Source organism: Bombyx mori, chromosome 25 (genome assembly GCF_030269925.1).
Source record: "Bombyx mori chromosome 25, ASM3026992v2".
Classification (NCBI taxonomy): Eukaryota; Metazoa; Arthropoda; class Insecta; order Lepidoptera; family Bombycidae; genus Bombyx; species Bombyx mori.
Window position 1 is genome coordinate 1,965,494 of NC_085131.1, and position 16,981 is coordinate 1,982,474.

General features: G+C 40.4%; 1 protein-coding gene across 2 annotated transcripts; it reads left to right on the top strand.

The window, feature by feature from the left end:
- The first annotated feature begins 515 nt into the window (after positions 1-515).
- Positions 516-16,980, top strand: LOC101736558 (protein sel-1 homolog 1). 2 transcript variants are annotated; one of them, XM_038020273.2, is made up of 14 exons: positions 516-1,028; positions 2,043-2,155; positions 2,424-2,517; positions 3,224-3,447; positions 4,302-4,497; positions 5,579-5,724; positions 6,423-6,548; positions 7,524-7,646; positions 8,998-9,103; positions 9,988-10,136; positions 11,731-11,896; positions 12,512-12,677; positions 14,038-15,187; positions 15,689-16,980. In XM_038020273.2, exons 1-14 carry the CDS (start codon positions 773-775, stop codon positions 15,854-15,856), a joined length of 3,183 nt encoding a protein of 1,060 aa, XP_037876201.1. In that variant the 5' UTR covers positions 516-772; the 3' UTR covers positions 15,857-16,980. The 2 variants fall into 2 exon arrangements, with proteins under 2 accessions (XP_037876201.1, XP_012553123.2); XM_012697669.4 differs by having other exon boundaries at positions 15,701-16,980.
- The last annotated feature ends 1 nt before the right edge of the window (position 16,981 follows it).

The window sequence follows — 16,981 nt, forward strand, 5'->3', positions numbered from 1 at the left end:
GACCAGAATTTGAAGACTGGCACAACATTCAGCAGACTCTCCTTTAAACTACAACGCTTCCTGGCTGAGCCTTTTCTCGCTCACCTGTCCTGGTAAAACTGGAAAGGCATCCGGACCACCAATAATCCATCAAATCTAAAGAAAACTAGGAAGATTTCATTAATTGAGACTTCAATGGATTTTTTCGAAGTAATCGATTTTGTTTCACTTTCCTGCGCTGGTGAATTTTTACAAATAATAAACGGCGTATTATCATGATCAATGGGTTATAGGAGTCCACTTTCATTAATTATATACAACCTGTCTTAAAATTCGACGATAAGCTGGCACTAAAGAGAGGCTTCATGAAAAAAAAACTCGAAACTTCCTTCAAAAATTAACACTCATAATTTAATATTTAATAACATAATCGCAATGTTTATCGCCAGCTTAAGTACCACTACTAAATAAAGAAAATGGGCTTAATTCCCTATGCCTATTCAATTCAAATACGAAACAAATAATAATTACTTTTTTGCTGACAGTTACTACATTTGACGTTGATAGAAATCAGTCCTTTAAATTTATTTTAGAGAAGAGTTGAGAATATAGACTTGCATGTAAATTATTGATAAATTAATTGGCCTTTTACTTTAAATATACACGTGTAAATCTATAAGTGGTCACGGAAACATTCCTTTTATTCGCCGGTTAACGTTAAAACAAAACATAAACAAGTGCTTGGGACACGTAAGTGCTGTGAGTGTTGTTATTATTTATTCGAACCGAAAATATGGACCGCTACAAACTATTAGTGCTTGTTCTGTGTTTTTCGTTGACGACTACCGATCCCGTTGGACCCGAATCACGAAAGGACTCCGAGAAAAACGAAGAAGATGATGTCTCGAGTGAAGTTGAAGAAACGAAAGGGAAACCCGATTCAGAGTACATCAAAGAACTGACTGATGCTATGAATAAAGAGATACTGACGTTACAGGAGTATGCTGATGCTATGAAGAGTCAGTCGTCAAAAGATGAAACCAATAAAGGTTTGGAAGTTCCTGTTTAATGTATAGAAATATTCATTATAAATTACTGAAACTGCAAATCTTATACGAATTCAATTCATAAAATTTATTGAATAGGTATATATTAAATTATTTTACTCTACCAACTGTTTCAAGAAATTCAATTGATCAGATTGACCAGATGTTATGATGCCAGTTTCTTACATGAAGTTCTAAGAGTTGCTGGAAATAAACAGTCCTTAAGTTATCTCTTCAAGTTATGTCTTCTTAATTTACGTCAATTAAAGATTTGTTTGTTCCTTTATAATTGTCAATAAAAAACCTTAATTTTTGCAGAGATTTATTCTCAAAACTGAGCTTAGACATTTTTTTAAAAAGCATAAAGATTAAATAAATAAATTGTATTTTTAATGACAATACCTCAATATTAATTATATTTAATCAAGTAAAATCCAGTCATAAATATAAAAGTATAACTGTAGATTTTTTTACAATCACACATAAAATCATATCACACTAATGGTGAGAGCAAGTGGCAAAGAAATAGCTTAAATACCAAATTGAGGAATTTCCTTGAACTCAGCCCAAAATCGTGTAAAGTCTAAAGCATAAATTCAATAAGAAACCTGTTTTTATCTAATAATGTTTATTTACTATCCTCTTTAAAAGGTTCTTAAATAGTTGAATTCTAAATATATTCATACAATATGAGTCTTTTATTAAACAATGCTTTATTCAATACTGCCTGTCTAATTCTTTGTATCAGAGCACAGATTTGCTTTGCTGTGAAAATAGACCTAGCCTGCCTAAGATTCGGTTTCATTTTTATTTCATAACTGCGAAAATGCAGTAGGTATGTATATGTTTACTTAAAAAAATGGTACCTGTCTAAAGAATAACTTTACTAAATAAAATCACACCAATTGCAATAACTATATTAGGTTTCCTATACTTTAGACTACAGTCCTGGCCTAAAATAATTTATCATATGAAATATGTATACATATAATATAATTAATAATTATTATTTTTCAGAATCACACTTAGAACAAATGGCATATACTTTAAAGCTTTTACAGAAAAGTCTTAAGAAGCACTCTGAACCAACTTGGCTTCCTAACCAAAAAGCAGAACTGTCTGTAAATGAGGTATTTATATATTTATATTAGTAAATTGTTTGAATGATCAAAGACAATGGCTTTGCAAGTCGTAGTAAAATGAAACAGTAACACAGTAAATAGGAAATAAAAGCTATAATTCACTAAACATTTATCACATTTTTAATTTAAGCGTAAAACAAATTCTCTATCTTATTTCACATCTCTGTCTGTAGTATTGTGAAATATTATGAATTCAATTAAATCTGCAGTTTCAAGAACCCTAGATACATCATATCTATTGTTTTTTTTCATTTAGAAATCACTAGAGGAGAATCCACAGGATATTCTGAACAGTCTACCACCATTACCAGAAGAGACAGAACCAGAATTAACTCCCGAATTAAAAGAAGGTATTCATATTTGACATTCTACATTGACATTCTAACAGCAAAAAGAAAACATCTTCTAATACCGGTCACCCACATTCGCACGAATACGCAAACTCACAAGTGTAGAACGACATTTGCAAATGATTATGCACAGTTTCCGCTGCGTTCGCGGTTTCCAAACTTTGTCGGTTTTTTAACGGACATCAAAGCGCGCGAACCCCAAACCTTCGCGTAGTCTCCCACACATTAGTGTGACCAGTTGCGCCCACGATTGCGAAGGTAACGGACGTTTCGCCATTTTCATACATCATGACATCTACTGTGTAGCGTACCTTAATCATGGATTGGAACAACACCAAGGTGATGGAGTTCATTGAACTCCTGCAAAATGAATCGACCATATGGGACCCCCAAAAGAAATCCCATAAAAACAGAATTGATGTTAATGATGCATGGGAAAGAATTAAAAACTCTTTTTCTCTTCAATGTTCTATTGACGAATTAAAAAAGAGGAGAAATTCGTGAGACATTCGTAAGCAAGTGTAGGAGGAAGCGCAAGCGGGTTCGCAAATTGAATACCGAACCCATTTGCACAGCCGTTAAGTTTGCGAATGAATGTCTGACGGCCCTTCGTACAATGTAGCAATGTTTGCGCGCATGTGAGTGGCCGGCCTTAGGTCAGTATGGTTTTACTTACCAAGCATTTTACACAAATATTTTTCCACAGCCAAAGAATTGTATGATGCTGCAGTAGCAAAACTAGATCGTCGAACTTTGGATGTCGATGCTTCCATCCTTCAGATCAAGCAGGCAGCCGAAGTCGGATATGTGCCGGCTAAGATCAAGCTAGCCTGGTCATATCTCTATGGGGAGGGGGTCGAAATAGATTTCGAAAAAGCTAAGAGCATATTTGAAGAGTTGGCAGCCGAAGGGAATGCTGATGCCCATGCGGTAAGTTGTCTTACCATTGATAATTAAATCAATTGACCTAGAGAAGGTGACCTTAATTTGTAAACCAACTTGTTTTTTTTTCTGGGTAAAACATGTCATCATTTGTAACATTATCATTGTCGCTGTGAAAGTGGAAAACATGACTCTTGGAACTGAAGCACGAACAGCCAAGTTTTTTTTATTGCCCTTGTAGGCAGACGAGCATACGGCCCACCTGATGATGAGTGGTTATCGTCGCCCAAGCACTTCAGCAATGCTAGGGACAGAGCTGAGCCGCTGCCTACCGCTTAATACCCTCCACAAGCCTCGTTTGAAGAAGGACATGTCATAGCGCCCCGGAAACACCGTGGAGGGGAGATCGTTCCATAGCCGGATGGTACGTGGCAAAAAAGACCTCTGGAAACGCACTGTGGATGACCACAGTGGCTCCAGGTAGTATGGATGAACTCTACTCAGGTGGCGGGCGGTACGATAGTAAAAACGAGATGCCGGTATCATCTCGAACAATTCCTCAGAGTACTCCCCATGGAACATACGGTACAAAATACAGAGGGATCCGAAGTCCCTCCGTAGACCCAGAGGTTCCAAACGATCCGTGAGAATGGGATTATCGACAATCCGAACGGCCCTCTTCTGTATCGAGTCAAATGGAAGCTGGTATTTGGAAGTCCCGGCCCAGACAAGAGAGCAGTACTCCACGCGAGGCCGGACTTGTGCTTAATAAAGGAAAAGTCTTTGTCCAGGCGTGAAGTAGTTCCTCAGTCCCTCCGCAGACCCAGATGTTCCAAGGTTCCATTTTTCGAAGCTACGATTTTTTTTGTTGGATTTGCATTGTCATTGTAACCATTTTTCAGGGCATGGGCTTCTTATACGCAACAGGCATCGGAGTTCCAGTGTCGCAGGCAAAAGCCGTGGTGCATTACACTATTGGTGCGATAGGTGATAGCTCGTACGCACAGATGGCGCTGGCGTATCGATACTGGAGCGGTCACACGGTGCAGAGCTCATGTCCGAAAGCAATGGATCTATACATGAAGGTGGCTGCCAAAGGTATGTGAAAAGGAGTTGGTTAGAGATGGTGCAGATAAAGACACGATCCACTTATTTATTTATTAAGTTGCACCAACAAAGTGATCATCAATACAAAATATTGACAAACTGACAAAAGTTCATGGCAGATGTCACCTCAATTATAGGTGCAATCGACAGTGCATTAACAACAACAAAATTTCAAACAACAAATTTCATTCTGTCTCACCTCGTTTCATTTAATTTCATCCCAATTGATGAAAGTCTCAATTTAATAAACTTCATATTATTATGATGTTTCATATTAAAACAGAATATAAGAAGAAAATATAAGTCTTAGTTTAAAGGTCCGGTTATAAGGCCATAACACCTTCAAAAAAACAAATATTCAGTTTGAAGTTTATAGGAAAAGTAGTTGACCCGGCAGACTTCGTAGTGCCTCAATCGATAAATAAAAGACCTAAGCTTTTGTATAAAATAAACTTAAAACAAACAAAAGGAATCCGTCTGAAGGGGGACACATCAAAGGAAGAACAAAATTGTTATTTTTATTTAATTTCGAGCATTTTCATATTTATCTACCTTTTAAACCTTCTCTGGACTTCCACAAATAATTCAAGACCAAAATTAGCCAAATCGGTCCAACCGTTCTTGAGTTTTAGCGAGACTAACGAACAGCAATTCATTTTTATATAAAGAGGTTTACAAAATTGCTACACAATGGTATTGAAGATTTTCTACACTTTAAAGTTCCGCCCGCAAGATTTGGCTAATTTTGGTCTTTGAAATATTTGTGAAAGTACAGAGAAGGTTTAAAAGGCAGATAAATGTGAGAATGCTCGGAATTAAATACAAATAACAATTTTGTTTTCCCTTTTGATGTGTTCCCTGTCGGACGGATTCCTTTTGTTGGTTTTAAGTTTATTTTATACAAAATTTGAAGTCGTTTAATGTCGATTGAGGCACTACGAAGTCTGCCGGGTCAGCTAGTTTGAAATAAAAATTATTATGGTTTGTTATTACCAAAATTTTTAATTGAGTCATGTTTCAGAAAATTTTGCAACGTTTGTGCTTAAATTGTTCATAATTATTTATCTTGTAGTGGCAAGTAAAATGACATTGAACGGAGGCCCGGCCATACATCGCACGCGGCTCATCGACGAGGTGGAGGGCGGCGGCGGAGCCCTAGACACGGATCTCATCGAGTACTACCAGCTCCTCGCCGAGAAGGGTGATGTACAAGCACAGGTACCAATTTGACTAATTTATCTACGGTTAGCAGTTTCATATCGAGGGCATCAAAGGCTATTTGGTTTAAGAGACATTTCAATTAATGTGCAACATTTGTCTTTATAATAGAATATGCAATTTCGAAAAGGGCACATCTCTGAAAATGTAAAATATTCAGGAAATGAAAAAAAACTGATTATTTTTTAAAGCCGTGTAAAATTTAAAATATTAACTTTTGAGATATATTTTAGTGTTAATTAGCAATTGAAAATTACTGGAATTATTACAAAATGGGTGTAGGTAAGCCTCAAAACTACATGTATATGAAAAAACGTATTTGACAAAATGTGCGACATGTACCCTTTTCGAAATTGCATATTCAATTAAAAGGTCGTTTTATTTGGTATTAGTATCAACAGTTCGATGTTTTTAATTGAACTTCGATTAAGTTTACTCCATTCAAATAGCTGAAGAAGTTTATTTGTTATGTTTTTTTTCCAAATTGTAAACTTTACACAGTTTTCTTCTTCGTCAATGAAACTATACCTTCAGTATTTTTTTCATAATCCCTATTTAATTTGTGTAGTAATTTCATTTCCTCTTTAAAAAAACAAAAACATTTAAATATCTGTACATATTCTGTATTATTAATTCTAAATGTAATAAGTGCTATTGAATATACAAGTCATATAATTTCTATGTTCATAATATCGCAGGTGGGTCTGGGGCAGTTACACTTCCAAGGAGGTCGCGGCGTGACCCTGGACATCAACAAAGCGTATCACTACTTCCAACAGGCGGCCAAGACGGGAAATGCTGTGGCGCACGCTTTCCTTGGAAAGGTTAGTATACTCACATTTAAAAAATTCTGAATATTAAAAATAATAGATATTTTTGGTTGCTATATTTATTCTAATATTGTTTTTTTTTGTTAATTTTATTAGAGACAACGACTTTACGAATCACAAAAAAGTTCCGGAAAATTGCGTATTCGCCATGCCATTCCATATTCTTTAGTATTCATTAAGTCACACGCGATTAGTTCACTTTGACTTTGACACTTACATGGATTTGCACTTTTCATTTCGATGTTGTCACAAATACACACGCTTCACCTTACGACCTTAGAATCCAGGCAGGGTTGGATTTAGGGGAGAGCAACCGGGGCCTCCACAAACGGAGGGGGGGGGGGATTCCTTTTGTGAAGGCCAATAGAGGACAATAGAGACTTTGGATAAAAAAACTTTCAAATTCCGACAAGTAAACATCTTTTCTTTCTCCTTCGATATCCTTTTTTTCGCTGTTTTACTTAACGTTATCATTAAATTTCAGATATTTCTTGTCTCCGATTATATTTATGTATATTTGATAAATACTAAGAGAATTTACGTGGTGTCACAATAAATTGTTTGTTGGAAAACTCGACTAAAAAAGCGGGGCCAGGGGGCCTACGCTCCTCTGTTTCCCCGAGGCCTCTAGACTTCTAAATCCGGCCCTGAACACAGGCGAACCTTCCAGAATGTTCCTCACGCGATACAATTTCTAGAAGGGTCTCGATCGTTCTCTATGTCGTTCATCTGCTCTCCTACCAGATAACGTTGTTATTTTTTTAATGTTCATATGAATTTACTTTAGCTTACTCGAGTGGGTGTCACTATAATCCCTTTATTTATTTATCGAGTTTCCGATGACTCATTCGCTCTTTTCAATCAATCGTTCATTCATTCATTCACTTATTCGGTTACGTCATTTTGCAATTGACTTAATTTTATGTATCGATCCTATGTAAATAAAATAAATCTGTTTTTGTTTAACAGATTTATTTAGAAGGCGGAGACGGCATAGTGGCAGACAACGACACGGCATTCAAGTACTTCAAGAAGGCGGCTGAACTGAACAACCCTGTGGGCCAAAGCGGACTAGGGTTGATGTATTTACAGGTAATTGAAGACATGAGTGTGGATGAAGGGGACATGATACAATCTATTAATTTTGAGAAAACGTGCAACAGTCTTTTGTTACTTCTTTTTGAGATATTATATGCGTTTGCGACTGTTATTGTTATTATTTTAAACTTGAAATTATAGTACTTCCATTTCTTTATTAATATGGAGAAAATAAATGAAGAAAAAAAGAATATCATTTGAAATTAAAGAATACGTTAAGCGCCCATGTCACTTTCATTCGACGTGATAATATTTTTTCTTCGTACATAACTCCTTTATCGCGTGTAATTTCTAAAAATAGCCTTTAAACCCCGGAGCTTTAAGGTCTAATATGGTTTATAGGTTACATAACACCTTCATTCAATCTAACTCAAAAATCTTAAAAATGGTACTTAACCCCTTCATCCACTCATGTCATTAGTTATGAATGTGATAGTGTGATTTAGTAGTGAGGCGACGACGCAATTTTTTTTTAAATTGCTTGCTAATTAATCTATAAATTTTTTTTTTCGACATCAATGTGCCCAACCAATCTTCAAGTCTTTTAATGTTTATTTATTTATAAATTAATTTATTATAATTCTACATTAATTGAATATGTATAATATGGCTTTAAATATTTTGTAATAATCATATACGAATATTCGAGTGGTGAAAGGCTATTTGGTTTAAGCGACATTTCGCAACTACACAGGAGAGCCAATTAAAGCTTAAAAATTAGAAAAAAAATTCATAAAAAAAAGTTCGTTAGCTATTTAAATGAAGTAAACTTAATTAAAATTCAATTAAAAAAAAACGCCCAACTGTTGGTGTTAATTTCAAATAAACGAACTTTTAATTACAAAGATAAATGTCGCGTATGAAGCGAAACGTCGTATAAACCAAATAGCTTTTCATCCCTTAATATGAGTCGACTATTATCAAAGCCGGCAATGTGACTTTTGGACAATTATTGGTAAATCAGAAAAACGAATTATTGACTTTGTATTCCATTGGCAGTCACAAAACTCTTCTGAACGACATCTTAGATAAATAACAGGTTAAGTATTAACCTTTATTTAATGCAGGTTTTGAACCGTATTCTTTGAAGGAGACGATTATATTCAAATCAATCTGTATTGACATATCAATAACATTTTTTTGTCCAAATGCACAGATTGCCACCTTTGATAATAGACGACTCATATATACATATAGAGGTGATGCTAAAGACGTTTTACTTCAGTCGCGTGGTTTAAAGCACATAGGTTTTTTTTAATTCTTATACATCAGTAGAGTCTATGGCTATAAATATTTTGTAATAATCATTAAACAAATACGAATATACATACATATATTTGTCCAGGGCCGCGGCGTTCCCAAGGACACGACGGCCGCGTTCAAGTACTTCACGATGGCCGCCAACCAGGGCTGGGTCGAGGGGCAGTTCCATCTGGGCTTCATGTACTTCGGTCTGTTTAATTCATTATTACTCTGTTTACTTACAAACCGTCAAGCAATATATCACGTCGGAGTCACGACTAGTTGAGTCTGTGCTTATAATATATAGAGCGTGTGTATTATGTAGGATGATAATGATTAAAGACACGACAGTTTGGGATCTGTTTGTTTTTGTAAGGGATTTTATGACCTGGTAACCAAGACCTTTAGGTCATGTCTTATTTTAATTTATATTCTTATTTTTATGAAAAATGATAATATGTAGTAAAATGAAATGAAATGAGATGAGATGATATGAAATATCATCTCAGTAAAATGGTGGTCATATTTACTAAAGACTTTTTCAGTGGACTTTTTGGAGGATCCCGAGAAGTTACGTTCAGCGGCTTTGTTTCATTTTCCCACATTTGTGCACTTTCACAGATACTATACAGTTAATAAACCACCGTTATTACACATTTAAACCTGAAGAAACACTAAAGAGACAAAATAAAACAAATCACACAACTTCACTCCTCGCGTTCCCGCCAAAAAGTCCACCTGTTTGTTGTGCCACGACTCGACTAAACTAAGGCTACTATATCAACAGATGTTAATATGATTTTTAATTTATTGCTTAGATGGGTGGGCAAGCTGACGGCCCAACTGGTGTTAAATGGTTACCGGAGCTTATAGACACCTACGATGTAAATGCCGCCACCCACCTCGAAACTTTAACAGTACAACGGCTGCCCCGCCCTTCAAACCGAGCCGTGGTGGTGGTACCCAGTAAATTAATTTGCCGAATTGTTATCGAATTACGTATGAAAGTACTCGAGCACCCGACGCGGTAGTCGGTAAGTGGCCCCAAGATGGCGGGTCGTGTGTCAGGTGCGTGACGTGTCGGTGTGCGCAGGGGGCATCGGCGTGCGGCGCGACTTCAAGCAGGCCAACAAGTACTTCTCGCACGCGTCGCAGTCCGGCCACGTGCTGGCGCTGCACCAGCTCGCGCTCATGCACGCTCACGGGCTCGGCGTGCTCAAGTCCTGCACCACGGCCGTAGAGGTAACCGCGCTCAATATCCGCCGCGTGGCGCCCGGCCATTGATTCTCAACCTCTGCGTTACGGCACTAAAGCGACGCCAAATTTTCGAAATGTATAGTATATTTATACCCCAAACCGGTTGGTCACCGTGGAGGATTATGACCACAACCCTCCAAAGAAAATCATAGTCCCAAACGAGCACAAACTCCAAACAAAATCATCAACCTTTGGAGGAGGCCTTTACCCAATCCGGGGTTCTTGCTAACTAAAATGTACAAAAACTGTTTAATTACAAAACTCTTTTATTTTGCATACTGAATATGAATACATACATACATTTATATATTTTTTTTAAACTTTGTAAAAGCAAGAAATAAATGGCTTATTTATTTATAGTATATTCCTCATTCTTATTGAAGTGAAACTTCTTTAGAATCGTTGTGATTTCAAACTCGATGAAACGAAAAAATAAGTCCATAGAGACACAAACACATAAATGTATAGGATTCAGCCAGCGAGAGAATGAGATAGAACACATTAGACGTGAAGTTAAAATATCAATACACAGAGGGCGCTACCTCATACTATAAAAGATGGTTTACAATTATTTACTAATGACAACATTTGACATATACTTAGACATTTAGGATAATTGTATTTTAATTTTTGAAGGTTTCACTTCTACCACGTATGAATTGCACACATATTTTTTTATTATGTAGGTAGTACATATTATGTTATTTTCAAAACTACGTAATAAACACTATATATTATATTATTAAATAATTTTAAATTATTTTTTTCTTTGTGTGCTGTTATATTTTGAAAACGTTAGGAACGCGCCTAAGGTTGGGAATCACTGTGTTATGCATTCAATCTTCTTTATTCACGGCTCATGCTTATCTAATTCAAAGTCTGTTTTTTATTTATTTATTTATTTATTTATTTAGACACACCAACAGCAATACACACAAAACATTCAAGCTTACAATTAACATATATAAAATTAAGTACTGGTATGTAAGCCAGTTACAGGCATGTACAGCAATCTCCTATAACACACTATGACATGTTACAGCAATATATATATTTGAAAACAACATGAAAACAAGAGCTAACCACACACACTAGTTTCAAAGTTATTTAAGAAAACGTTAAAATTGTGAGTGCGATTGGGCTGAATAAAAAAAAAATTGCTTAGATACGTGAGGAGCTTACGGCCCATTTCATGTTTAATGGTTACCGGAGCTCATAGACATCTAAAACGTAAATGCCGTCACCTATCCTGAGATATGAGTTCTAAGGTCTCAGTATAGTTACAACGGCTGCCCCACCCTTCAAACCGAAACGCATTATTGCTTTACGGCAGAAATAGGCGGGGCAGTGGTACCTATCCGTGCGGACTCACATTACGTTCTACCACCAGTAATTACTAACCGGTGCATCGCTAGATACGAATGCACCGAACGACTTATCCTTCCGGCCACGACAACTTTTAAACCAAGCCGCTGCCTACCGCGTTAAATAGTATCCAAAAATCTCGTTTGAAGAACGTCATGTCATAGCGCTTATGTATTTACCTATTGAATATTGTCGGTGTGGTCGTCCCGTGCAGCTGCTGAAGAGCGTGTGCGAGCGCGGGCGGTGGGGCGCGCGGCTGCAGGCGGCGCACGGCGCGTGGCGCGCGCACTCCCCGCACCGCGCCTTCCTGCAGTACGCCGCGCTGGCCGAGCGGGGCTACGAGGTCGCGCAGACCAACGCCGCCTACCTGCTCGACAACGGTATCGCACACGGCACTCGCACTCTGCACTCTGCACGCGCACACAGCACACGCACTCGGCACACGCACTCTGCACTCTAGACGCACACACACGCACACAGGGCACAGGCACTTTGCATGCGCACATGGCACACACACTCTGTACGCGCTTTGTCAATTTACCACCCTTTGTGGCCCACCAAGTTTTTCCGGATCTCCTCAGTGGGTCGCGTATTCGATCCGGTGATAGATTCAGCAAAGCGCTGCTCTTGCTAGGACCCGTGTTAACGACATTTCCGGTTTGAGCCCCGAGAGCTCACTTACACGCATTAGTAGGAAAAAAACCCTTTTGTGATTCCGACCCACTGATAGTTTTTTTTTTTTATTTCCCTTGCAGGCTCACGAGAATACGGCCCATCTAATGCTGAATGGTTACCGTCGCCCATAGACTTCGGCAATACCAGGGGCAGAGCCAAGCCGCTACCTACCGTTAAGTACTTTCCACAAGCCTCGTTTGAAGAAGCACGTTTGTAGTTGAAGTTGGAACAGCGCCCCTAGCGGCAAACGAAGGAAACAGAACACTATACACAATATTAACGTATTATTTAAATAAATGTGTTGAAATGTGTACACCCAGGCGACGTCCGGCTGTTCCCGGAGGCGGAGCGCCACGTCCGCGCGCTGCAGCTGTGGGGCCGCGCCGCCACGCAGGGCTGCAGCGCCGCCAGGGTTAAGCTCGGGGACTACCATTACTACGGGCTCGGGACCCCACAGGATCTGGAGGCGGCCGCTCATCATTACAGGTAACTTCTACACAATCCCTCTGAGTATTGGGGAACAACAGAAAATCTCTCAGTGGACAGAGGCTTGTACGTTATAATACTCATTGTAAAAACGAATATAAAAAAAAAAACTAATATTAAAAAAAAAGACATGCCCGCTAAACTTCTTGCCAGTTTTTCTCAGGACGGAGGCTAGTTTTTATGAATTGGCGGTAGTTCTTTTTGACATTACGCTCAACAAGTATGTACTTTCATTTACGTTGAATAAAAACTTTTTGATTTGATTTGATTTGATACACTGGGAGACGAGACTCAATCATCATATCACCTGGGATCGGCAGAACATGTTTTCTTCTTCCATACTCTTCTATCATATACCATTTCTTCGCTCACTCCTCTCTTACACATATCGTCTTTCACGTAATCCACCCATTTCTTCTTAGGTCTACCTCTTCCTCCAGATCCTTCCACATTCATAGTTAGTAATCTCTTACCAACCTCATTTTCATTTCGTCTCATCACATGTCCATACCATCCCAAACGCGTACTTCTCAACTTCTCTATCACAAGTGCCACTTTCAGACTTCCTCTAACATTTTCATTCCGTATTTTATCCATTCTCGTTACTCCACACATCCATCGTAACATTCGCATCTCTGCTGCATGCAATCGCCTTTCATCCGCCAGGAGACGAGACTATCAATCGTGCACGTCTAATTAAAACCCGGGGGTCGATTTGCAGACTTTGAGGACTCCGTGAGACGGGGTCATACATAGCCTGTGGGATCTTAGATTAGTCACGAATAAGTATATTAAAAAATTTAGATCAAAGCTACATAGAGTTTTCATTATGTCAAGATTAGGTTTAAATAATCATGAATAAATAAAAAATTCTTCCTGATAGAGATGATAAGGGGAAAACACCAAATTTTACATTGTTTTTTACGGGCATAAATAATAAATGTATAATTGTCGTATCGATGCATTAAAAAAACCGCCCTAAATATAAGGTAGACTATTAGAAGAATAACAATACCTGAATGTACACAGACGACTTGATATTAGAGAAACAAGTTAGGAATTGCGCTAATCGACCGTAATCGTAATGTTATAAGCGGTCAGTTCGAAAAGCTACCGAAAAGTTTTTACTTTTTACTTCACTTCACTTTTTGTACTGTCCATTACTGTGTTCAGCAATGGACAGTAAAAAGAGTGAAGCGAAGAGCAATGGACAACAAAACACGTGATCTGTGCAATAAATTCTAATCAACTGGACTATTTTTGGCGGGAACGCTAGGAGGAGAGAAGTTGTGTGAATTGCTTAATTGTTTTCTGGGGACATTTACTGGGGTTTATTTGACTGTTGTTTGTTTAAATGCAGGGTAGCATCAGAGCAGCTGCACAACGCGCAGGCGACCTTCAACCTGGGCTACATGCACGAGCGCGGCCTGGGACTAGCCAAGGACGCGCACCTCGCCAAGCGGTGCTACGACCTCGCCGCCGACACCGCGCCCGACGCCCGCCTCCCCGCCGCCCTCGCCCTCGCCGCCCTGCACACGCGCCTCGCGCTGCAGGACCTCGCCGCTGTACGTATGTCCCGCCACCGCACCCACACAGCGCTGCACGACCTCGCCGCCGACACCGCGCCCGACGCCCGCCTCCCCGCCGCCCTCGCCCTCGCCGCCCTGCACACGCGCCTCGCGCTGCAGGACCTCGCCGCTGTACGTATGTCCCGCCACCGCACCCACACAGCGCTGCACGACCTCGCCGCCGACACCGCGCCCGACGCCCGCCTCCCCGCCGCCCTCGCCCTCGCCGCCCTGCACACGCGCCTCGCGCTGCAGGACCTCGCCGCTGTACGTATGTCCCGCCACCGCACCCACACAGCGCTGCACGACCTCGCCGCCGACACCGCGCCCGACGCCCGCCTCCCCGCCGCCCTCGCCCTCGCCGCCCTGCACACGCGCCTCGCGCTGCAGGACCTCGCCGCTGTACGTATGTCCCGCCACCGCACCCACACAGCGCTGCACGACCTCGCCGCCGACACCGCGCCCGACGCCCGCCTCCCCGCCGCCCTCGCCCTCGCCGCCCTGCACACGCGCCTCGCGCTGCAGGACCTCGCCGCTGTACGTATGTCCCGCCACCGCACCCACACAGCGCTGCACGACCTCGCCGCCGACACCGCGCCCGACGCCCGCCTCCCCGCCGCCCTCGCCCTCGCCGCCCTGCACACGCGCCTCGCGCTGCAGGACCTCGCCGCTGTACGTATGTCCCGCCACCGCACCCACACAGCGCTGCACGACCTCGCCGCCGACACCGCGCCCGACGCCCGCCTCCCCGCCGCCCTCGCCCTCGCCGCCCTGCACACGCGCCTCGCGCTGCAGGACCTCGCCGCTGTACGTATGTCCCGCCACCGCACCCACACAGCGCTGCACGACCTCGCCGCCGACACCGCGCCCGACGCCCGCCTCCCCGCCGCCCTCGCCCTCGCCGCCCTGCACACGCGCCTCGCGCTGCAGGACCTCGCCGCTGTACGTATGTCCCGCCACTGCACCCACACGGCAGACACTCTTAGAGAACATGTCCTTACGGATATATTAAATCCAATAACCTTTACATTAGACGCCTTCAACTCTAACACTAAGAGCGGGCTTCGGAACCCGGGCAACCATACTCGTCGAACTCGACAAAGACGACCTACACCTAACCTATGCATCAGCCCGCTGAGTTTCTCGCCGGATCTTCTCAGCGGGTCGCGATTCCGATCTGGTAGTAGATTAATCCGCGAAGCAGCTGCTCTTGAGTTGTTAGGTCTCCTTCGGAGGCGCTCGGGCAGCTGTTAGGAAATCCCACCCCCCCCCGGCTGAGTCTTTGCTCGCCCACATATACTGGTAAAACTGGAAAGGCCTCCGGGCCACCAGCACTCTTAGAGCTCTTTCTTTATACCCCCACATTGAGTAACAATAAAATTGAATACAAACTCTAAGCGATTGATTGATTCAACACATTCTCAAATCGAAATAATCTCACAGTACATATTGCAGAGTCCACTCGCGATGATCTTCATAACCGGAGACGAGTCCGCTCTCCTGTACAACTGGGACCTGTACGTGATCACCACACTGCTCGGGATGCTGGGAGTGGTCATGTACATGAGGAGACCACAGCAGCAACAGCAACAGCAGCAGGCCGCGAATTAAATCGATTCCATCAGTGAAATCGTCATGAGAATTGTGTTCGATTATACTACCAATCTTTAATACACCACAAACTTTATTTCATTCGTTTTTTTTACTTAATGGTAATAAAAAATATTTTTGTTTTCACTAATGGCAATAAAAATGAAAATAAACACAAATCATATCTCGTCATCATAGACGGTAAATACTTTGTTGAGATCGTGCGAATAATCGATTTGTATAAAATATCGATAAACATCGATTAAATGTCGAACAGACCGCACTAGTACAATTTTTAAATACCAATCGTTGACTCCATTTATTTATTTTTCTATAGAAAACTGTGAAAATCGATTTGCAATTTATAAAGTTTCTATTGGTTTGTTTAGTAGTTGTCTTATTCTTTGTTAAACCGATAATTTTTGTTTTGTTTATTGTAATCATAAAATTACATCTCACACGAATGATTTTTTGATTGATTGACGAATTTTTTTTTTTGTAGCGGTATTTTTGTGTTATTACGTTGTTAAAATCAATTCAGTAATATTATAATGTGCCGTAAGTATTAAGTATGTCTGCTCGCCCACCATACAACCATAAGGCGCTTTTCTTAAATGGTTCTGTAAAATGTAAAAATACTGGTTGTTTTTTTTTTTTTTTTTCAAATTAAGTGGCGCGTTGTGGTTTGCCATCTACATAAATCATTTTCAATTACAGTAACCATAAATGCTGCAAAGTTATTCAGTCTTTACGATTTAAAACCTTAATAAATAAATAAATATAGCCCTTGTAGGCAGACGAGCGTACGGCACACCTGATGGCGAGTGGTCACCGTCGCTTATAGAATTTCAAATATTTAAAAAAAAAGATTATTTTTATGCACACCAAAGCTATTTTCGAATTAAGCTTAAATAATAGTTTTTATAATTTTGTATGTGATAAATTTCACGGACATTTGATTAGACTTTATAAAGAAAGTTCATCATCACGTTAATTCATTTCAAATTTCAATATCAAAAAATTTGGTTCACATTCGGCAAATTCATTGCTCTGGTTGTATGTAGATCGATTGTATATAAATGACAAATATGTGATCATAATGAATAGTAAATAGGGAAAGCTATTAATATAATGTTGATTGAAAAT